This window comes from Lepeophtheirus salmonis, chromosome 5 (assembly GCF_016086655.4).
Source record: "Lepeophtheirus salmonis chromosome 5, UVic_Lsal_1.4, whole genome shotgun sequence".
Classification (NCBI taxonomy): Eukaryota; Metazoa; Arthropoda; class Copepoda; order Siphonostomatoida; family Caligidae; genus Lepeophtheirus; species Lepeophtheirus salmonis.
This window is the reverse complement of record NC_052135.2, coordinates 51,110,445-51,134,922: the sequence shown is the minus strand read 5'-3', so window position 1 is coordinate 51,134,922 and position 24,478 is coordinate 51,110,445. Positions and strand designations below refer to the sequence as shown.

Sequence of the window (24,478 nt, the reverse complement as noted above, 5' to 3'; positions counted from 1 at the left end):
GAAAATGTGTATTCCACGGCCTCTGTTGACAAAACAGAAGAGAAAAGTCTGTGTGGATTGTTAAACAAAGATATTGAACCACCTCAAGGGAGACTGTGGAAGCATTGTGATCTTTACAGATGAGAAGACCTTGACTGTTGGCCCTTTCTTCAACAGAGAGAATGATCGGGTATTGATATTTGGGAATATAGCAGAGGAGCTCAAATATGTCTCCCCCACTAAACACCCAGCTAGTGTGATAATGTTAGGCCTGGTTACATCCACTGGGAAGCCCATGAATTATGTGTGGTTCCCTTTACAATACTATCTGAAACATGATGATGAAGTCGAAATTTTGGCCACCCAAGTTTTTCCTTGGATCAAATCCATGGGTGGCATTTCTCCTTGTGTGTTTCAACAAGATGGAGCACCTGCCCACACCTCAAAGAAACCTCAAGAGTCACTGAAGACCGAAATGTGCTTCTAGAGAAAGGACTTCTGGCCACAGCAGAGGCCAGACCTTAACCCTCCCAAGACTATTCCGTCTAGATGCACATGGATTTCAGGGCCTGCATGAAACACAAAAACAGCACCTGTAGCCTGAAGACCTCCTTCTTCAAGCTCTGGGCCTCCATTAGCGCCTAGTACATCCAAAGGGTCTGCAGGAGCTTCTGCACCACCTGTAGCTCACCTTCAATTCTAAGGGTGGATACATTTACTAAAACATGTTCTTTTGGGTTCAATTAACAATTGATAGTTCACCCAGGATCCTACCATGGACTTACATACTTTGTTTGTTAAAATGAGTAAATAATAACGTTTGGCCAGGTATGTCATAGAAAGGGGAAGCGATTTTTCCAGGTGGCAATTTGAATAAGGCTGTTGTAACTGACTTTTTGATTTTTTCACTCTATCTCCAATCTATAATGATTTATTAATAACAATTATAACAAAGTAACCATAAACGATACTAATTAATACAAATATATACAACCTTTATTCTATTAATAGCACATTGTCTCCTAATGTTTATTACACTTGTGTTTACCTAAGTAATATATTATATCGTATCATATAGATAATAAAAAAAAGGAACAGTTTCAATATTTATCACACAGGTTGCTATCATTATTAAATAATTCTTGAGAAGAGAACAACTAAGTGCAAAGTAATAACTATTACGTGTACTCACGAAAGTCCTCAAGCAATAAAGAGCAAACCATCATTATTACTCTTCGTCTTTGATGGATACAGTCTTTAAACCCGATTGGTTCCTATGTTCCAGAGTTAAAATTAGCAAAATAAAAAAATATTTTTCTCAAAAAAGGTACTAAAATTTAAATAAAGTCTCCATTCAACATCAATTACTCAGTCCATTTTTAAGAAATTATATCGAAAATTCGTCCTAAGATTAACAGAAGTGCATTCATTCTACAATTTTAATTTTTTTAAATGTTAAATAAAGTATTTAAGATATGAGACCCCTCAAAATATAGCGTCCAGTAATTTTTAATTTAAGTATGTGGAAGAGAAAGACAGAAAGTAAAAGTTAAATTTTTGTAAGCTATACCTAAAAAATAATCCATTGTAAAAAAATAAAGTTGAAAATCCAACCGGTAGGGTACTTATTAAAGTACTATATATTGAACTTTTAATAAAAGTTTGATAAAAATTTAGAAGAAGTTGACCTTTTTTGTGACCTTCACCTTTTATATGACCTCAAATCTGCACTTTATAAGCTCAAAATGTTATATAAGTACTGGTTTAGGCATAAAAAGGCTTTAATGATCACGACATTTACGAGTTTAATCATATTGCCTTGAAAATAGATTAAAAAAATTGTAGTCATTGATGATCAAGTAATTTGAGTACTCGGTTTTTTTTTTATCCGGAAATTAAAAATTATTGTTTTAGAGTGATTAAAAAAAAGTTACCCCCCCCCTTTTATGTATGTTTATGATCGAAACAAAATTCCCTATTTATGTACTAACGATTGCTCTTTATATAGGTCTTTCTCCTGCTCATCATGCTGTTCAGCTTAGAAACTTTGAACTCCTTCAATTGCTCATATCCAGGGGTGCGGATGTAAATATAGAAGATCATTTATTAGGAAGAACACCATTACACACACTATGCTATAGTCTTGCATCCAATAAGGTAACTGCTGAGGTTTTAGTAGTTTACTGAACAGGTTAGAACGTCACTCTCTAGCACTAGGTACTGGGAGAGGGGAATCATTATTAATATGGGGTTTACCATGGCATTGTATATTTAATCTATTGATTATTAGTTAATGTTATAATATAGTATAGTTGTGTAAATAAGATAATAATCATTCGTCATCATTATTGGATCGTTCTAAACATAATAATACCTTACTTACGACTAAGTATCGACGCTGACTTAAAAGTCTGATTAAACTACGACTTCAGTAAAAAGATTTGAAACTTTACTCGGATTCGTAGTTAAAAGATTTGTATAAACAGGGCTCTCAAAAGGGTTTTTTGAAATATTCTGACAGCCCTAATATGATTCGAGCCTTGACAAGTTAGCAGGTATTTAAAAGAGGTATGAGGTAAGCTTACAATTTAAAAAGCGGTAAATTTAAAAACGCATTAGTTAATGAAGTAGATGCGAAAAAATAAAAGAATTGAAAATTGTCTTTTCAAAAATCCTCTAATTGTGTGACTCTTTAGCCGTCTATACATAGAGTGGACCGAAAACCTGTAGTAGCATTTATTTACTATTTTATCCCTATTATTTTCAATGACCAGGTCTCATTACGCAACAAAACGACAGCTGAAACAAAATAAACAAGTTTTGATTTTATTCCATTAACAACAGCACCAAAGGCATATACTGTTGGCATCTCCATCCAGAATCCCTACATCATCCTCCACCTCTTGAACTTTGCAGTTTGAAACGTCTTGGATAAGTATATCTGCCGTAATCACACCGTGGTACGACATGGAATATGGTCTTCATTGTCAACAGCTGCTTATATGTTTGCTGTTGTATCAAGGCTATTATTGCTTGATAAATAGGACGTATTTAATAACAAAATACAGCTAAATATTGTTTTTAAACATATTGCAAATGAGTTTTAAGTTGTATTTCATGAATTCATATATATCACGTTTCTATGAAAAAGAGTTATGTTACTGCAAGTTTTGGGTACCCACTTCGTATTGTCGAAAATAAAGCAAAGCTACTATTTTATTGAATCAGAAGAGCAGAGGCCAGGCTCGATCTCAGTGCCTAATTAAACTGCTACTTCAGACTCGACACTGTTTTAAAAATGAAAAATCATAGAAGGTGGAGTAAAAATAAATAACTTATTTCCCGACCATTCTTTAAAACTAAGTATACCTTGTTCACTTGTTCATATTTGGTCACATCCAATCATATCATCAAGTGTGTTAAAGGTATGAGTGTATACTTCAAATATTTTTTCTGCAAGTATTGCTCTGGGATAGTTCAGTCATGAATTATTGTGCGTCAATGTTGGAGGTCTCAAAGTAAGAAATTTGTTTTTTCCTTTTACATTTATACTACCTCAAAGGGAAAAACGTATCGAAGGCGACCAAGACACTTTGTATACAGGGCTGACACTCTATTGGTTCGTGTTGCACAACAGTGATTGGAGCGATTCCCCCCCCCATACCCCCTCAGTTCTTCCCTCTATTATGAACAACTCGACCGTTAGAAGCTGTCCATCAAATAGAAGCGGCCAGCATTGGTAAATACGAGACAAAAAGACATTATAAAGACAATTCCAGGTCGTATACATCTTTGATGATGCGCCAGAAGCCTTGGCAGCTCAGACGGGAAGTTCTTGTGCGTACCCCTTACATTTCGAACCTGGCATCAAGCCACTATCAACTATTCCTTTCTATGGACAACATGTGTGGGGGTACAAATTTGGCCTCCATAGAGGCATGTGAAAATTGGTTTTCCGAGTTTTTTTACGAGTAGAGACAAGGGCTTCTACAAGAAGGGTACTATGAAGTTGGATTATCATTTGCAATAAGTTATCTTTAGTTAAATTGTATCATTGTTAATCCTTCTTATCAAGCATTGAAATAAAGCAGATTTGAGAGTGAAACTTCCCAGGAAGGAAAATTCTAGAGGCGAAACATCATCATTGTTCAACAAGGGGTTAATTTCGTTATGTTATGTCTTTGTACAGGAGGAGAAAAATATTAACACCAAAACGGAATTATCTATTGTACATATATTAAATCTATTATTGTTTTTATTTTTCAGCCATTAAGTAATGAAAAAGTAAACATTTTTCATTTACTTTTGGAGTATAGCGATGTGAATACTCAGACTAAAATCAATAAGGTACGGAAGTTTTTTTGATACTAAACGTAACATAACTGTACATATTTAATATTCATTTTAACCAATTTCCTTTTCTTTCTTTTTTAGAATACTCCTCTTCACATCCTCAGTTTCAAGAATTCCCATTTGGAGTCAATAATAAAGCCTTTGTCAACTCATCCACACATCAACATCGATGCAGTTGTAATTATAATCATTACTTTTTATTATTTCATATTTACATATTACTCTATTTTTTTTTGTGCTAGCATAATTTTTTAAAGTAGGCACTGCCTTTTTTCCTCCCCAAGTGCTGAAAAACTACTTTTTTTTTATAAAGACAATAGTATTTCATTAGATATGACGTTGCTTTTAGGGTAGGCTAATCTCTAGGGACAGTGTTAGTGTGAGGTGTGTCTAAGAGGAAAATGTATGAGCAAGCATTTTCTAAATGACATTTTTGGTAAATAAAATAAAAATAATGGTCTATTGATTTTAAATCACCTTCTTTTAGAAAAGGCAAAGCCTACATCGAAGCTCCTTGAGATTCATCCAGGGGAGTATCTTCACCATCCTTGTCAGCCAAATGGTGTCTTCTCACCTAAAATAGTATAATGAATATATTAATCCAGATTCGTCACCAACACCAACGAGTATAAAAGACAGGTGACTCAGGCGAGGTATAATTAAAAGGGTATATTAGATAGTTCCACTAGAATACTAATAAGTAATAATATAAGAACTATCACACAGGTATGTGACCCGACCCACGGGTAAAAAGGGAGTAAGTGACGTTGTAAAATATAAACTTGATTTTATAAAATGTTAGAAAGGTAGACAATGTTTAAACTAATAAAGAAAAGGATTGACTGGACACTACAGCGTGAAACTCCGATATCTCATACATGGACCCTCTTGAACTTGAGGGGATTGGCTTGGGCTGTTTTCTTTAACGCCTAAGGGTCTAGCTTGGCCTTTTTGACAGAGCTTTTCTTCCTCTCCAATGTTTCAGACTTGTTGACGGTGTTGACAGTGTTCCTGGAGACGCCCAATTCTTTGAAATGCGCGAACAAAAATTTGTCGATCAGGTTCATATATCATTTTCTCCACTTGTACATAACCTAGAGAACTCAGGTTTGTAATTAATTGTTCATGCTGTATATATCAAAAGATGAATTAATTTAAATCACTCAACGTTATTAAATTATTGAATTAGCAAGTCTTCAGATTTCTATAACCCCCAGTATTGAACATTCCACAAAAGATTTAACTCTTCTCATAAATTTGATGATAAAGCCCGTAATTATAAATGTGAAAAAGAGCCTTTCCTGGTAGGCTTTAATTACTCCAAAATTGATCATTTTCTTGGGCAAGTTGTCTTTTATATTTCATTTTTGAAAGCTGTCATAACTCTTTTTTAATTATCTTAAAAGACACATTCATTAACGATATTACAAAAGAGTAAAAAAAAATGCCCACATACAAACATATCCTTTGCATTAAAAAAAGGTTACAAATTACACATTTTAGAGAAATCAATTTTCAACGTTGTTCCCGTAATGACATGCTCAAATGGAATAACTACAGGGCAGTCCACAGGGACTAAGCTGGAGGGGCTGTAGTACACCCCAAATTAAAGAATATTTGCTTTTTACATTGTAATTTAATTTTCTGTGAAAAGCTATGGATTTTTGAAAATTTTCCTCCCTAAATTCAACTTTCTATGGAAAACTATAGATGTTCGCATAAAAATTCCATAAATTTAACATTTAAAATTATTTTTCAAAGTTTTTTGTTTTATATGAATAGTTATACATTTTTTGAATTTTTTTTCCAAAAATTAATAATTGGAAATTTAATTTGGGAAATTTTTTTCCCGAGAATTTAAATTTTGTAAATATTTTTGGAACAGACGTGAATTTTTGAATTTTTTTTCAAAAAGTTTTATATTTTAAAGTTATTTTTTGGAAAAAAATTAATTTTTGGATTTTTTATGAAAAAAAAAAAACATCCAAAAACCAAGCCCCTCTACCGTTAAAATATAATTCTTTGGACGTCCCTGAAATATAAGCTGTTTGAGGATGATTTAGTAAAATAAAACCACTTTATTCGTTTCTTTCTATTTTTTACATCTCTACCCATAATTGATCACGAAATAATGTGACTTATATTTTTCAAATTCTCCCAAAAAAAGTTTTTTGAATTTTTGTTCAAGATTACTTCTGTTTTTTGACGCACTCAATATATTAATGTACATTTCAATTTATAAAATACATTATAAGAGGACAAAGAAATGATAATATACTGAGAGTACTGTATAATTTGAATGAAATGTCCCAGGCGTTTATTTCAACACTCATATTCAAAGAGTTAAAATTGAGAAGTTATTTCTATAAAGTGGTTCATTGAATCATGTTAATTAATTTTCTCAACCTGTTAATATTCTTTCTTGTTCTGAGTATGTTTAAATATTAAATTAATAGCTACGTACAAAACGGAGAGTAAACAAAGGATTTATATTACGAGTGATCTTTTATTATATTAAAGCAAAATTTGTATGTTCGTGGACACTTTAAATAATTATATTACGGCGTTCATAATTTTTGGGACTACTCCCTCAAAATGATAAAAGCTAGCAACACCCCTGCTGTATATCATTGTTTCCAAGCCTGTGGTACATTTAAGGTTTCAGTAAAAGAAAACAAAAATTAGTTAATAATCCTTATCTTTCCAAAGTTGCCTGGAATATTAATTGCAAAAGTCATAATTTCAATATAAACAATTATATATACTTTGCGTTAAACTCCTACATTATAATTGCAGAACCTGTCAATCATGAACTGCTTCTTTCTCTCTCAACTTGCCTTTTTGAATTTACATTTTCAATTCTGTTTGGGATTATAAAGAGGGACAGATCAAATCTGTAAAAAACCGAACATGACATTCGACGTTGAGTCTCAAAAATAAATCCTCGAAAAAATAAACTTGCAAATAAAAAAAAAAATAATTAGGGATCTAATTAAAACAGTTAAATATGTGTTTGCTATCTTGATTTTAATTTGAAGGCGTAAACCGGAATATACAAGAGTCGTTTAAAAACTCTGTTTTAAGGTCAAGAGAGGGTCCTACTTGTGTGTATTAAGGTTATGTTTAGCTATAAGCATCTCTTGGAAGAACACACACCAACTTTCAGATAGATTGGTATATTTATTTCTGTTTGGCATTTGTATGAATCGAGGAAGTGGAGTAAATTTCAAAAAATGGAAGAAAAAGAATATTGAGTGTTGAATAAATATTATATTAAAAACCCATTATTATGGGTTTATTAGTGGTTTCAAAATTTTCTGAGAGGTCATATGGGTATAAATGACGCCGAACGTTCTGGATGCCCTGTTGAGGTTAAACTCCAGATATCATTGATCAAATTCATGATATGGTGATGGATGTTAGAAGAGTAAAGGTCCATGAAATTGCTAGTGCTATGGATATCTTGAGTTAGAACTCTATTTCCAATAATTTTGCAACCACAACTGCTGAGGTGTGACCTGGTGCATTGCAGTGATCGAAAAGTACTTTTTTGTGGGCCATTCGTGAGCGTTTTTTTGAAGCTCTTCAAAAGGTCAAATAACGATCAATAATATGCACTCGTAATATTTTACCCTTTTAGATAAACGATGAGGATTATTCGTTGCAGATCCATAATCTTTCCAGCCGACTACTCGATTCAAACAAATACCAAACAGAAGGAAATATATCGATCTTACAGAACGTTGGTATATTTTCTTCCAAGAGATGCTACTAACTGAACATCACCACAATACGCACCAGTAGTGTCTTGGACTTTGCACAGACTTTTCTAACGACTCTTAAATCACTATCATTGACATAAGGATAAAAAATGAATGGAATTTTGTTATTTTACTTGTTTTTTTTTCTAGTTTAAAAATTTAGGTACATAATTATGTATCAACATGGGTAGAGAAAGATTAAGACAATCTTCTCTAGAGGGTATATTATTTCAAAATTTATGAATAATCAAAGCAAGAAAACGTATTTTCTACAGAATAAGACATTCTTTCAAACCTTGAGCGTCAATTCAAGAATGGTTTAATCACTCATGAATATAGAAAGTAAATGGCAAATTCAGAACTCGGACGCCACGACACCGAGAACTATGACCTGATCTTGATGTATGGTCCTGAAGGTTCCCTCGACCTAAGCTCTTTATTCAGCCAGGAAGCTATCATTTTTCTTTTTCAGAACAGCGTCCACTATGAAGATCTTATTGTTGGGGATCGACTTGTGTGTGGAGGAGATTGCACGCCCTCTACCGTTTTGCTTGTTACTTGATCATTTTAGAAAGTGCAAAAACAAAACAAAGATTAAATTGTAGCTTTTTGACAGTTTTTTCAAATTGAGGCAAGTAAAATATTGTCTAACTTTTAGGACTGAGGGTAGACAGCCTCGATGAGGGTTCTAAGTTTTTGAGTCCTCACCTTGTATATACTATATTCTGTATATAAATCGGTATGTTTGAAGATTCATCTAGGTATTCGATATAAAAATTCCAGGAAAGATTGATTCCTGACATGTTATACTTGCTTTCTTTTCCATTATTTATTAATATCAGAATCAGAGTCTTCTACTCCTTGTTGTTATTTTTGTCTGCTTACTACATCAAACAAATGAATCTTAATTACCTCTCCTATAGTTTAAGCGGTATACATTACATGTTGTACATATAATATGTATAACCTACTAACAATAGATGGATTTAAGAGGGAACGAAATATCAAGAGACTCAATTAATAGGATACTTGTACATCCGTAGATAACATAGAGGAACAATTAGGGTGGGCGGGGGAGATTTTGTACAGATGAAAGGACGAGAATAATCGAATCCAAAACGGATCTCTGTTTTTCTCTTAGTCATTTGATTTCTGAAATATCTTGGATTTTAGTTATTCGGGACTATTATTGTTTTGAGTAGTTATATTATGACTTATGTCTTTTTTAAGATTAAAAAGTGTTATTATTGATTCTGTATCTTGTTCTGAAATCGATATATTTCTACTTTTTGGCTCTAAAATGATAAAAAACGACACTTGTCATTAGATCCTTATAACTTATTCATAATACATTGTGATGAGGTATTTGATGGCTTATATTATAGAAAAATATTCAATCTATAAATTAAAGAAAGCTCTATTCTAAAAGTATGCATCTCCAAGGATTTTTGTTCAAAAGGTGTTCCTTTAAAAGCTCGCAATTTTCTCTGAACTCATCCCATCCCTCTTCCAACCAGTTTTTATACAAAAACACACAAATGAAGAGTAATTACGGTACGGTTGTCATTTCTACCACCTGAGTTGTTCATTATGCTTCCTTCCTACAACCATACCCCCGTTTTCTTTTAATAAGGAACAAAAATGTTCTGTACTTTAGTGCATTTTGTGTAAATTAAATGGGAAATAAAAAACGGGGTTTTGCTCAAGTGGTAAGGTGCACACAGTTAAGAAATAAAGACACAGGTGTTATACTTTTTTTACTTGCAAACACTTAGTTGAACCACCCTGTCCATAAAACTTTAAATACAATAATCTGGATATTGTTTGTGACGATTTTATAAAAATAGAAGATCATGATTCCTTTTATAAAGTAACGCACTGAAATCCTATCCAATTCCAGAATTAAATCTCGTTTCCAGGGTCTACTAATTTATACTGATTTAAAGGTTTCTAGTGAGATTAATAAAAATGCTCCTTAAAATTACTTATCCCATAGTTATTTACAAATATGTATATTAAAAAAAACTGAATAAAAAAAATTAAAAAATCGACCAACCATTTCCTAGATGGAAGCCAAAAGAAGCAGCTCAGAAAAGCTCTTCTTGGAACATGGTATCTCGATCTACAACGCACTCAGAAGAAATTACTTACATGAACTCAATGTGCGTTCGTTCCTAAAGATGGAAATATACATAATGTATATATATGAAATTCAAAAGAAGATTCCTAATTTACATAATAACATTATGTTTAATTATACTAAAATAATTATATTTTTAAAATATAAATAAAACAATTTCAACAACCATTTTCAAGATGGTAACCCAAAAGAAGCAGCCAACATCAGATCTTCTTGGCCGCTGAATGGTATACTGAACAATCCTGTACTTAAGTGTTGAAAAATCGAAGGGTTCTATTGAGAAGGAATGGCTTAATGTATTGGTGAACTTCGTCAAAACACATGTAAGCCATTCAGGCCACTGATTGCTATGTGAGGAGTTCATGGAGACCACATAGAAAAATAGTTATATATGTTGGGATATATCAATGGTAGAAGTTTCAAAGCTAAACTCTGTGTTCTTTTTGAAAAACTTGAAGAAGTCTACAATTAGGCATACAGGCCACAGGGTGGGGATTCTTTCTCTAGATCCTTTATTTGATGTATGATACCTTATTTGTCTTGTTAAATGATCTTTTCAGCAGTTTCAATTATATTATGCTTCCACAATACAATTTATGGCTATATTCGAGGGAAAGAAAGAAAGAATCATAAGTACAAATTAAATGAAAAATAACATTAAGCAACAAACTAAATTCATTTACAGATCATATTTAAATGTAGTAATACTGGGCACACTAATTGTGAATTTGTAATTCGTTCTTTTTTTGATGAATCTGGCTTCAGGGAATTTTTAATTTTAGTTAAAATAATATTTTTAATAGGTTTAAGCTAACTTTTGAGTAAGAAAAAAATCAATGATCCATAAGAAATTTTATTTGTTCATACAAAATTTTGTGTTAATTTCAAAAATATGCTTAAAATAATCTTAACAACATCTGTATTTGTTTCAAATGGTCATTCGGCAAAATGGCTTTTTGGTAAATTTCACCTTTTTTAAAAAAAAAGTTTATCATAAAAATGGCACAAAATAAAAATATGAAGAATTGAAAACGGTTTTTTAAGTTGTCTAATTTTTGAGTCCTCAGCCTGTAATTTTTCTAATTTATGTCATTCATTTATATTTGAGAAATAAGACATTAAGCAGGCATATTTTTAATGGAAAATTCATCCTTTTTTTGTTTTTGTATAGACATATGACCCTTATATTATAATTAATATGTAAATACATTCGATACAATATAGTAATATATGTAAATTACATTATAATATTCAAAGAGATGTATAATTGTATTTATAATACATAATACAGTATTATTTATAATTAATTTTGCGCCTATTTAACTATTGGAAAGTCATTCCAGGATATTTTTTTAGTGTTGCATTCGACTAAAAATTTTCGAGTTTAAGTCTGACTATTTTTATATATAAATCAAGGACCTTTGTTTAAAATTAAGTCATTTTATTCTCAGTCACTGGCAGAGCTGAGCAGTTCTGTATCAAAAACACACCTTTGCACCTCCATATTAATACAAAGACAACATATGATCTGGATATATAAATACAAAACCATCTACAAAGAAATAGTACGGATATACGTTTCGGACTAAATTCAATTTAAATCCGTATCATATCGACATATATTGAATTTTAGTTATCAAATTATACCTCTCTATACCTATTATCTGAAAAAATGATGCAAAATCCATGGACGTCTGTAAGGGTGGACTGGGGGAAATTAAAAGTTTTTTTGACTTTTACTAGAAAATTTAATATTTAAAAAAATTAATTTATTAAAAACTTCATTTTTTTTCCCCGAAAAATTTAATTTTCTGTAAACAGCTACGAAATTTTTGAATTTTTTTCAGCAAAAATTAGTTTTCAAAAAAATTTATACTTAAAATTTTTTTTGAATTTTGTGTAAACTGTAGATTTTTAAAATTTTATTCCAAAAAATTTAATTTTATGAGAAAACCTATGGATTTTTGATTTCTTTTATAAAATTTTAATTTTTGTAAATCGCTGTATATTTTTGAAATTTTTTTCCAAGAAATTTAATTTTTGAAATTCTTTTTTTTTTGTGAACAAATGTTGATTTTTTAAGTTTTTCAAAAGAAGTTAACTTTCAAAAAAAATTATTATTTTTTTGATTTTTTCTTGCAAAAAAAATGCCCCCTCCCACACACACATATAAAACTTTGTAAATAACTGGATTTTATATTTTTTTTCTCAAAAAAAAAATGAAAAATTAGAAACTTTTGTTGAATAGGTTTGGATTTTTGAAATTTTTCCCAATAATTTTTTTTTTTGTGAATGAAATTTTTTCATACACAAAAAAGAAAATTTATTTACTTTTGAATTAAAATCAAGTAATAACCAATTTTCCCCAAAAGAAATATTTAGGGGAGTTCTATTTATTTTCAAAAAGCTTTAGTAAAGTTGAGATTTTGTTTTAGCTTAAATATTGCTAAAAACCAACACTACTTTTTTATACTTCATAATTAAAGGAAGATTGTAATGATATTCCGTTGGGCATTCAAACTTGAAGGGGGGATTTTTAATCCAGAACAAGTTAAGACCTCAATATCTTGAAAAACCTGAGATCTATGAATATAAATTGTGGTTATGAAATTTAAATCACAAAATTGTATAAGAAAAACAACATAATGTTTGATAAGTCCTCCGAACACGAACGCCGTTCGTCCATTATTGTGTGCCTCCGTACCGAATGCACACCCAAAGATATGATTTAGTTTACGTTGCTCCCTAAATAATTGTTAACGATGTTGCCAATGCTTTCTAGGAATCTGATGGATAAGTTAAACCTACATGCATAACTCATGATTGTTTTGAGAAGAAAAATGCACTTTGGAATTCCTGAAGGCCCTAGAGGACAGAAAATATGGGCCTTAAGCTCGCAAGATCTGACACTCTTGGACTACTATGTTTGGTATGTTTATGAGAGAGAGTCCAGTAAACGTACACATAACACTTTTGACACCTTGCTGTCTTCCATTTTCGAGACAGTAGCCAACATGGACAAGAAGTTCATACTCGAGGGTTGTACAAGAATCAGGGATAGGGGAGGCTGTGGGTTAAGATGAAATTGTTTTTTTATATATCAATTGACTTCACTATAGACACTGTCTTTAAGAGCAAAAGATTCGTGAATTGCTGTATTAATTTAGGGAAATAGATTGCAATATACATTTTCCTTAAGTTTTGTGGATTTAAAATCCACATCCTGTATATGTATGTCTCAGGAAAAAGTCCAAAAAAATTGATGGTTTCGGATCGGCTTGAAGTAATATGGACAATCATCAAGACTCACCCGCTATCTGGTGAGACGGTCCACCTAAGAAGAAAATAACCCTATATTTTTAAGGAACTGGCTCTTCCGTTAAAAATTGAATCCAAATCTATTGCAAAATCACAAAACATCATTGCAAGGCCCAATTTTAAGGAAATGCCACTCTAATTAACTTTCCTTTTTTAACATGCATTTTCGGATTGTTTTTATTTTTTTATCTTTATTTTTTCGCTACTTCATTATTTTACTCATTTGATATTGGACTAATCAAGACTTCATCTTATTTTTTTGTCCTATTTTTGATTCTGTTCTTGTTTTATGAGAGTTTTTTTTTTTCTTTGTGGTTGTTTTATGTTTAAGATGTTTTGATGATTGAGACAGGTCCGTTTGAAAAGAAAGGAGAAGAGTTAGCTACAAAATTCCACCAGTATCGACTTTCTATTGAATTTTATTGTGATAAAACATTACATAGTTATAAAAAGACTAAATAGCTAATGCCTACATACCATATTTGCACATATTTTGTCGCTGAACATGCAGACTCACAATTTTTTCCCTCGTAGTTTTTGATACACAACGACAGGAAAACAGTTTTCCAGCCTATAAAAGAACAAAAAATAACTGAAGGAACTTTTACTTAATTAGGACTACGTATTTCCCCCACATAACCAACTACACCAGACAGTTCTTAACGCGGAGAAAGGTGGAAACAATCAAACATAGTCCCTACAGCCCGGATCTCAATCTCTGTGACGATTTCTCTTCTGTAAGCTGAAGTACCTGCTCCAGGATTACAATTTTGATAACCATGAGGACCTCACACGCGTCGTTCAGCTAGTATTGAAGTTAGTGAACAAAGAGGAGCATTCCAGGCAGCTTTGGGAGTTGGAGAACTATTGCCACAACGTTATCTGAGCCGGAGGAGACTAGGTCATACGATTGAGTACATTTTTAAAAAATTTTGAATGAAATATCTTGTCTTATTGGGGTAGTCTCAACCATTTATGAACAACCTAATAGTAAAAATAAATGTGTGTTGAAGGTCTGCAATAGAAAGAGGCAAACATTTTGTTAATAATTTTTTTATTATAAGTCCTAAAAACTTGGGCGTACCATTCTTGAAACTTCCATTTCCTTTATTACATTTAATTCAATGTTTTGGTCCTGCAGAGTCAATTAGGTGCCCATGTTTTTAAACTTTTGTTTGATTTTTATTACTGAATTTCCAGGGTATATTTGAATAAAAAAAGAGAAAATCGGTATCAGACCCAAAAAACATATATTCATGAAGTACTAAATATATTTAATCGAAGAATGATTTGTAGGCAATAATATGACACATTTACAGATCGAATTTTTGAAAAGTTTAGTAAAATGGTTTGTGTGTGGCTCTTTTTTGTTCATTCTTTAATATTATAATTATTTGTTAACATCTCTTTCTAAAAAAAGAATGAAAGTTGATGCATTTAAAAAAAATGCCAAATAAAATAATAATAGTTATGACTATAAATAATTTTATAACATTTTATTTGAAATAATGCTATTCTAAATAATCAAAGTTATCTTCTTTATAACTCTGCAAAAATCAAATTTCTATATGTATACCAATAAATAATATAGGTAATTTATTAGAATACATCTAAGATTAGATATCAATTTCTTTCAGAATGAAGATGGGCAAACTCCTCTCATCATAGCTTTGGAAAATAATTTTGATGAACTTGCATCTTTTTTTATTGGCATAGGATCGAATTTGTCAAGTGTAAATCGACATGGTGAAACAAGTTTACTTATTGCTTGTCGAAAAGTAAGTTATTTAATTAAATTAGATATTTCTGTTGCAAGTAATTACATTTAAGCTTTTAAAATATCGTTGTCGAAAAACACAGGGGAACAATCAATAATTTATCCATTAGTACTTTTTTTTAATGTAAAAACACATTTAGTTAGTATCGTGCACAAAGTCACATGACTTGAACTCGACTCAATAATTTGATGACTTATGACTCACATGGCCACATTATTGAAGTACTGAATATTCGACTTGGACCTCAACAATTCTGACTTAGCTTGACTTGTAATAGAAATAATTCAAGTCTCAATCCGCATCATTGATGAGATTACATACTTTATCATTTTCTCTCGTGATCCACCGAGTGGTCCATTAAACTCAGAATACTTTGAATTTTAAAGTTCAAGAAGATATAATCTATTAATTCTCGATAGACTTTTAACAAAATTATTACTATAAATAGATGTTTAGTCGTCCGTCATGGTGTCCCAGTTCTGGCTGATAGTGGATTTGAAGGCCTTGGTGTTTAGCGACGGTCACTGCAGGCCTTCTCCTCAACATACATCCACAAGGTGTAGTCGAGAGGATTGACATCAGGGCTGAAAGAGGGGATATGTAAAAAAAAATCAAAGGCTCATTCAAAACTCATTCGAGAGAGTCTTGGAACGGAAAAGGGGTTCCTTTTATTGCTGTGTGTCAAAAGTGGCCTTTCCACCCTCAAAAAACTCTTTCTATCCGCTTTTTTGAGAAATCTCTGGACAGTTTTGTGTGAAACCCCGAGATCTCTCATAGGCTTGAGAGGATTGACCTGGGCTATTTTCTTCCACTCCTACGGGTCCAGTTTGGCCTTTTTGACAGAACCCTTCTTTCTTTCCGGCGTTTCAGACTTGCTTACGGCGTAGACGGTGGTCCTGGAGACGCCAAACTGATTGGAGAGGACGAATGGAAATTAGTCAATCACATTTATGGGTCATTTTCTCGACTTGTACGTAAATTAGAGAGCTCAGATTTCTTTTGTTTTCTAACTATTTGTTTATGCTTTAATAAATGGAAATTTGAATTAATTTCAATATCTCAACCTTAATTAATTATTGAACTAGTACATGTTCAGATTTAAATGGACCATCAGGTATGCAATTGTTTTTCCATACTCTTCTAATTCAATCAAAAAATGGTCAATTCATTGAGTCTCTTTAGCAAGTAATAGTGTAATATTCATGGCACCTTTAGAACCTATAGGAGACTAAGAATATTATTCTGCCTCACTTTATAAATAAAAAAATTATGAATGATGTGTTTAGTCAAAGACAACTAGAGTAGGAAAAATAGGCTATCAGTAAGGAAATATTGATTATTTATCTAATTACCCTAAAAGAAAATGTTAATAAATGCATTAGCTTTTTATAAAAAAAAAGATCATTAAAGAAGTATACCATTCACTTTAAATAAAACGTATATTTAAAAAAAAATATTCTGAAAGGCGCTATATATTTTGTAAAAAACTAAAGAATGTGAAAAAAAATTTTGAAAAATAAAAAATGATTTCGTACTGAAAAATCAGTTTGGTAAATTGAACAAAAAATAAATATCAAATATACCCTTAAAAAAAACCTAGCACTACAACAAAAACTATTTTTAAATTGACTTTCTGTAAAACTTTTCATTCAATTATAATAAAAATCAATGCCCAATTAAAGTTTAATCAAAAAAAATATTATTTGATATGATCGCCTTTGGTGCCAATAACAGCTGGAACTAGTCCTCGGAAACGGTAGCAGGTCTTAATGACAGTCGCCTTTGATAAATTGTGAAATTTGTCTGGAGTCTGTGCATCAGCTCGTATTTAGTGTTGTAGGAGGATCAGTTAGTGTGTTACACTTCTGCGCCCAAAATAAAGAATTCCATTGTGTTGAAGTCTGGTGAGATTGGATGCCAAGCACTGGTTTCAACAAAGTAAAAAAAAATATTCTGATTATCAGTTCAACGTTGTTGTTTTTTTGTTTTTTTTCCTGTGAGACATTTCAAAATCAATCACCTCCGAACTTTTCCAATTAGGTCAGACTCTACTTGTACAGTTATAATAATTTTTCATTCTTAGGATTGTCTCGTGCCTCACAGATTGTAACAAGGACATTCTGTTCCTTCCAGAATTGCAGAATAAATATATGGTTGATCGATACCCTGTTTTTTAACTTACACCTAATACTTCTTCTGCCCAGACACAAAAAAAAAAAAAAAAAAGAAGTCCTACCCATATAGCTGTTGCAGGTGCTCAAATTCCATTTCATTGTTCCATTACAGCAGCACATTATATGTAAAGGGCGAGGACTCAACAATTAGACAATTTAAAAAGCCGTTTTCACTCTTACATATTTTTATTTTGTGCCACTTTTTTTGATAAACTTTTGTAAAATAAGTTGGAAATTCAAGAATTTGCTATCCTTTTATTCTATATGCCTCTGTCCATTCTGAACTTGGCTTCAATACGGGGACGAAAAGAAACCCAGCAGTTATTGATGAAGTCCGAGGTCAAGTTATTCTACTCCACTTTGTCATGGCCTTCAGGGCATCGAAATTTGTATGAGAAACCTTGTTCGTCTTGCCCGGCGATAAAATCGGCCAGGACGCCTATTACAAAGTGCTCCAATAAACCATGTTGCAATGCTTGAAGGCAAACTATCTTTAGAAAAATTGTCACACAGATCAGCTCAGTGGCAGAAGTTATGTGAAAGGAAAAGGCTGAATTTGGTGCAAGGACATATGCCTTTCAACATAACTTTCCAACAAGTGTGGAATCCCAGAAAGCCTATATCGTGGCTGCGTGGGACAACATGTGTAAGGAGTTTGTAATTTACTCATGTATGCTTTCCGACCCTATGTGAAGGATATGATTACAACGGATGGGAGCTATATTCAGTGACCAAGTTTGCAAAGGCTTGGTTAATATGTTTTGTTATAAGAAATTCATTATTGTTGAAAAAAATAAAATTGTTAGTATTTATCCAAAGCTACTTTTTTAGTCCAAATTTTACTTTCGAACTATGTAATGTTACATTTACATAGGTATATATTTATAAAATAGTATATGTACCTTAGTATATAAAATATTGGAAAACTTATTTATATGACACATTCCTGTAATAATTTATCTTTGCACATTGGAAATACCATTCTACAACTCCTATATATACAAATAGATTCGATGCCTGATGGGTAATGACGTTTTACAACTTCATATTCCCGGGTCCTTTTTAAATTAATTTTCATACAGTTTGAATGATTTCCAATTTATGTTATAAGCTTTTTTCACATGGTGTACATATTTATTGTCACTTTTGAACGCTTATTCGGGAATTTTTTCGTAAAGCCGTAAGTACAACTACATTTTTTAGGCTCTAAGCTATCAAAAGATATCCCACATGTTCCAATTGAAGAAAGAATATCCATACAAACACATCAAAGACAACGGATATTTTTTTTTTTTTTAAATAATAAAATACTTAATTTGAAACTTTGACATCACAATTTTATACAATGAATGAATATTTAATAATATTATTTACAAATAAAAGCATAATACATTTAAATAATTAATTATAATTAAATGAGATCAATAATAAAATTAGTTAGAATCCAATTCGCACGTTTCGTTTTGTTGATCCACAACTTCTTCATATTTATGTCGTTCGGAAAGTTTAACACTTTTATAGATAAGAAGCCTGGATAATTTTTATCCGTAGATGATCGATTTTTAAAATACACATCGCCATTGTGAAAAATATATTGCAATTATTGGCTAATTCTACAAACTACTCGGAATTAAATTAAAAGTTATGTCCACTTAAAAAACAATATCCAAAACAAGATGAGTATATGGTAGATCTAATTATTTATCTTCTATAAATTCAATCTTTAACTAAATTAACAAGGTTAATAAAATTTCTAATTGTATCCAAAAATTGCAGATTAGTATTACGGTTTTGTTAAATTTTTGCAAGTCTTAATAAAACCACGTCCAAGCAACTTGGCCAAAGCAAAAAGTGTCCTCAGTTTCTTCAAATTGAATTTGTATTAGCCCTTGTAGAGTTGGAAACATTTTATAACAATCATAAAATAATCGTGCTAATAGTTGGAAATAATAAGTGAATTAGCTTTTTATATTTGAATGAAAAAATAAATATTTTTTAGATGATGCATTTAAATGTAAACATATATTAAATTAAAATTTTATTTAAACACACTTTACTACTGCTTGTACGGATATAAAACCGGAATATGGATTTATATATAGAGGAAATTCCCTGGTCAACCATGACAATTTGCCATTCTAACCAATATTTATTTTCAGAATCAAGTGAGACTTGTCCTTGAAATGTTGGAAACGAATAAGTGTCCAACCCGCTCCAGAGATATAGATAACAATACTTCATTCCATTTAGCTGCATCAAGAGGTTTTTATGACATTGTCCGGATTTTGATCGTTTTTTCAAATTTCCGTATTATCAGAGAGAGAAATAAGATGGGGAAAACGCCAATGGAGCTTGCACGAGATGGACAATTTAATTCTGTTGTACAAGTATGTATATCTTTGTGGACATTTCGCCAAAAAAAATCAAAAAAACATTATATATAAAATAATATATATTTGATTATGATTTATGGAACATTTCTTTCAGTCAGACTCAACCAACTAAGATTAAAACATGATTATTTGTATAGTTGTAAAAAAATATGATGTTGAATGAGTGCAATACTTTTTGTAGTAGAAAAAAAACCTGTGTTTTTTATTTTCTAAAGCTGTTATCATTATTTTTTTCATTTTTGAGGGAGAACATCTAAGAATAATTTGCATGAGCTCATGGATCATGGGGAGTAACACTTATGATTGATAAGGAGTTATTGGTGTAAGTCTTGTCAGGTTTACCATGTTGATTTTCGGTTTCTTTTTTTAATATACTCATTCTACAATGGATTTTGCATAATTCCTTATCCCTATTTATAAGCAACTACGCAACATAGATGATTTCACATGTAAAATACCTACAGAGAGGGAAACATTGCAAAATATTATAATGACGAAACAGGGGTGTCCGTTTGGGATGGGTTGGGGGATTTGAGCCATCTCCATCAGAAATCAGGAAATTAATGACGTTGTCCCCTAAACGTTTTATCATTGCAAAAAAAAAAATTAAATAGTAAAACAAGTAAAGAAAGATTATTTGGGCAAATTCAGGACCTACTCAAAAATGTTACCTTTTAAATTTATAAAAAAAATTAACCAAGCACCACCTAAAAAAAATATAGCCTAGGCGTTGCATTTTGTATGAATAAATTAACGATAATAAAAAACATATTGATGAATGAGCGTTTGAATATAATTTTTTAATAAAAATTACGTATTAACTCAACAAGTATAAACGGTTCCCACTCTGTAAATTACCCTACTTTTGATCCTTCAATATCGGAACAAGATGAATCCATAAATGCTCCATGAATCGTAATTATCAAATATATTTAGTATTTTTTTATATTCCTTATGGCAAAATATACATAAATGTTCTAGAACCATATAATTAGAAAATTTAAGGGGATATTATTGCATTTTTTAATATATATTATATTTTTTCTGTTATAGCTCTTTCAGGGAAAAGATTCAAGAAATGAAAGAAATGCAAGTCTTTGACGGACATTTTTTTAACCAATCGATGTTGTCTCAAAATATGGTCATTCAAAAAATAAAATAAAAAAAGACATTTGATAAATATTTCTAAAAATATCCTTTTTATAATTATAATGTGGTTAGTGAATCGGATAAAAAAGAAACCCCAAAATAAACCGTATACTATTACATGATAAATAATTGACCAGTTATAATAATTACGTCATTTAAATCTTGCATCATTTTTACAAAACTGTTTCATCCCTTTTTCTTTTATAAATAACACTGCTAAAAATACTTATGTAAATATAATACAGAGAGAAAATAAATTAATTCTTCTAAAATAATCTGAACAACATGAATTTGGGATATCAACAAGATATAATTTATTACTCTAACAGTAAAAATATATATTTCATTTTAGAATAAAATTTATCTACAAAATTACTATATCCAATTTTAGGGGAATTAAATTAGTTCTAATCAGTTTTGATGAAGTTGCCTATATTATAAATAAAAAAGGTTAACAGAGGAACAACTTGCAAGCAAAACTGTAATAAATTAAATTTAAACACAATACATATGTTTAGAGATTGCCCAAAAGTGGTTAGCATTGTGTACATCTGCAATCCAGAAATAAAGGTTGGGAATTTGCATAAGTGTCACCCCTCCACATAGATTTCACTTAAAAGATAATAGTTAATCAAGTGCTATTTATTCCTACGCAGCAAAAAGTAGAAATTCTTTCATACCTATTGGTCTGAACAGACTCCTCTTAAGATCCCCACAAGTGCTGGAGAGGTTTGATGTGGATTGAAATGTAGAATTGACTTATAGTTTTGTTTTTAATTTAAGTTTTTTCGTTAAGATGTTATTATATTTTTTATTTACCCATGCTTATACTTTTGTTTGAGCCATACATAATAAATTATTTAAACAAATTTTATATTAATTAATCAATATTATTCTGAGATGAAGTTGCTATGCGGTTTTTTTTTGGAATGTAATGTAAAGGTATATGAAATTAATGTACAGAGAATAAATTAATTATGTAGATGAAAAAAAACAAAAAAAAACTAAAATAAACTTCAATGCTCCACAAACATCCTGAGATGTATACCATATGATGACCATGTGCAATACTTGGAGAATGTAGGGTATTGATTTCGTTCGGCTCTCAAAATGGGTTGGGACGATCCGTTAGTTCGCTCCCAATATCCATGGTGGCTTAGAAATGAGTTACTTAAAATTACAGTGGCATTTCCTTTTATTATCTTGGATGAGGAGGCCCCCACATTTAGAGTCCCCGTAGAAGATGGTGATACTAAACGCTGAAGGTAAGAAGAATCCAGATTATTTACAGTGATCGCCGTTGAGAAAAATGAATATAGTTACGATGCAATAACGAACAGCATACTGGCTAGCTATAGGCTTAAGGCCGCCAATCGATCGAAGGAAATGAGGTAATTACCATATATATACCTGAAAAAGTTGACAATAGTTTAGGGTTAGTCGCGGTGGATTAGTTACATACAAGAGGGGTTCATCTTCTATCGGTGAGGCTAAATAAACAACTTCAACAATACTAATTCAATCCAAAAAGGGACAAAGACGGGGACCCCTTCAAAGTTGCTACATCGACTATCAAGGATCTCATGGCAAGATCACTCAAACAAATTTAGGGAGGCTCCCTGGGAGACAGAAAGAGTACATGACTTCATCAAGCGTGTTTGGGATCCTTTTCTCACCCCAAGGCAGAGTTACTAGAAATATCATATCTCGTCTCGGTTCTTTTTCGACCGTACAATCTGCAAGCAATGTAAGGGAGAAAAAAAAATATTGCGTAATTTCAGTCACTCCAGCTGCCTGAATTATATAATGCAATAAATTAGCCGGGATGGGGAGTCCAAATTGGGTAAGAAGCCATCGAACCAGGAACTCCTGCATGAATTTTTGCCCTGGCTGCTCTAAACGAGTTTGTGTGGACAAAATTTGCAAAAAGGAGAGAAGAAGATAGCGTTAGAGGAAGAGAATAATTTAAAGAAACATATTTACCCATGTGAAGGCTAGATTTTCAGGATTTATTTACCAAACGTTGGAGTAGAAAACTGGATCATCTTATCTCCCCTTCTTTGTTCTATTCTTTTATGAGAACGAAGTTATTGAGACAAAATGTTATATCAAAAATAAGTTTTATTATTTTAATAGTTCATAATAATCAGGTTTTATTTCAATAATTATCAAATAATTTAATTGTTATTTTTTTAGAATTTTATCGTTTTAAATTGACTGTGATTGTAGATTGTTTCTTTTAGTTTTATATATTAAGATAGTAAATGTATGTAAGGCCATATTTTGATTGCAAATACAACTTCTTTCTGTACAAAAAATGAAAAATAAATAAAAAATAATTATACATTAATTTTTTCAATAAAAATTTCTCCAAAGTATGCATTACTTCTTCGAAATTTAGAGTAATAAAATTAGTACACATCAGTTTTGATAAGGTTACGTATATTATACATCAAAAAGATTAACAAAGGAATGAGTTGCAAGAAAAACTATTATTGAATTAACTTAACCTCGATACTGTACCGACTGCGGGGCAAGACAGGCAGATTTTGACAAAACACGCAATTACTCACTTACTATGACGTCAATATTAAAAGTGGGGTGGAAACCAAACTCCAGTCGTACACGCGTTATGGTATAACCGTGTATTTCTATTAATCTTGGGTAATCCGTACTGCCAGGACCACAAGAGCACATCAAAAATCTTAAAGAGAATACTAAAGAGACTCCATATGAAGCCGGCACAGCTGGACCCATTAATATTAATGAGGAACCCGTTCTCTGACTTGCACAAAAAAGGGTTGAACTACGGAATTGCCCCATCCTTTCTGTATACTAATAAACCAAATGTAAGTGTCGAGAATCGTTTTTGTCATTGGTCTAAATCGGAGATCTAGTCGTCTTTCTATCTTCTCTTTTCTGTGCAGAAATAATTTCCGTCATTGGAATGGTTGAGCGTATCATACATTGCGCATATAATGGGGGTTTGAAGAATTTGCCTAAGCAACATGTAGCTTATAAAAATGAGTAAATATTTATGAAAGTCCAAGCAATTCTATATGCAGTGAAGGTTAGTGAATAAGAATTCCATAAGTATTAGAGGTTCTGTTGTCCCAGCAGATATAAGTCCTAAAAAATTTCGAGGATTCGTGGTTACCCTCGAAGACTACGATTTATAGTAAATTTATTTTTTATCTATAGTAATTTAAAGGTTCGGGTTGTGCGCTTTCTTATTATTTTACGACCCACTGGCATACACGCCTTATGTTATTTTTCTTTGCTTATAGAATATTTCATAATTCATAAATTTATGTAAATTAGTGAATGTAAAAAGATTTTTTAATAACTTTACTTAATAATGATTCGAAATTATATATTTTTTCTAAAATATTAGACGTAGATTTGTTTGATACAAAATTGCTAAATATATGAA

The 24,478-nt window shown here is 31.4% G+C and overlaps 1 protein-coding gene across 1 annotated transcript in view; it reads left to right on the top strand.

Annotated features, from left to right (window-relative positions):
* The window catches only part of LOC121118502 (putative ankyrin repeat protein YahD), a 35,089-nt gene extending 13,769 nt beyond the window's left edge, over window positions 1-21,320 (top strand). The window contains exons 2-7 of the mRNA XM_071888790.1: window positions 1,989-2,136; window positions 4,246-4,326; window positions 4,414-4,509; window positions 15,189-15,329; window positions 19,663-19,890; window positions 20,950-21,320. Coding sequence (XP_071744891.1) covers window positions 1,989-2,136; window positions 4,246-4,326; window positions 4,414-4,509; window positions 15,189-15,329; window positions 19,663-19,890; window positions 20,950-20,997 — 742 coding nt within the window. The 3' untranslated portion in view covers window positions 20,998-21,320. The remainder of the gene's footprint in view (window positions 1-1,988; window positions 2,137-4,245; window positions 4,327-4,413; window positions 4,510-15,188; window positions 15,330-19,662; window positions 19,891-20,949) is intronic.
* Window positions 21,321-24,478: the final 3,158 nt, after the last annotated feature.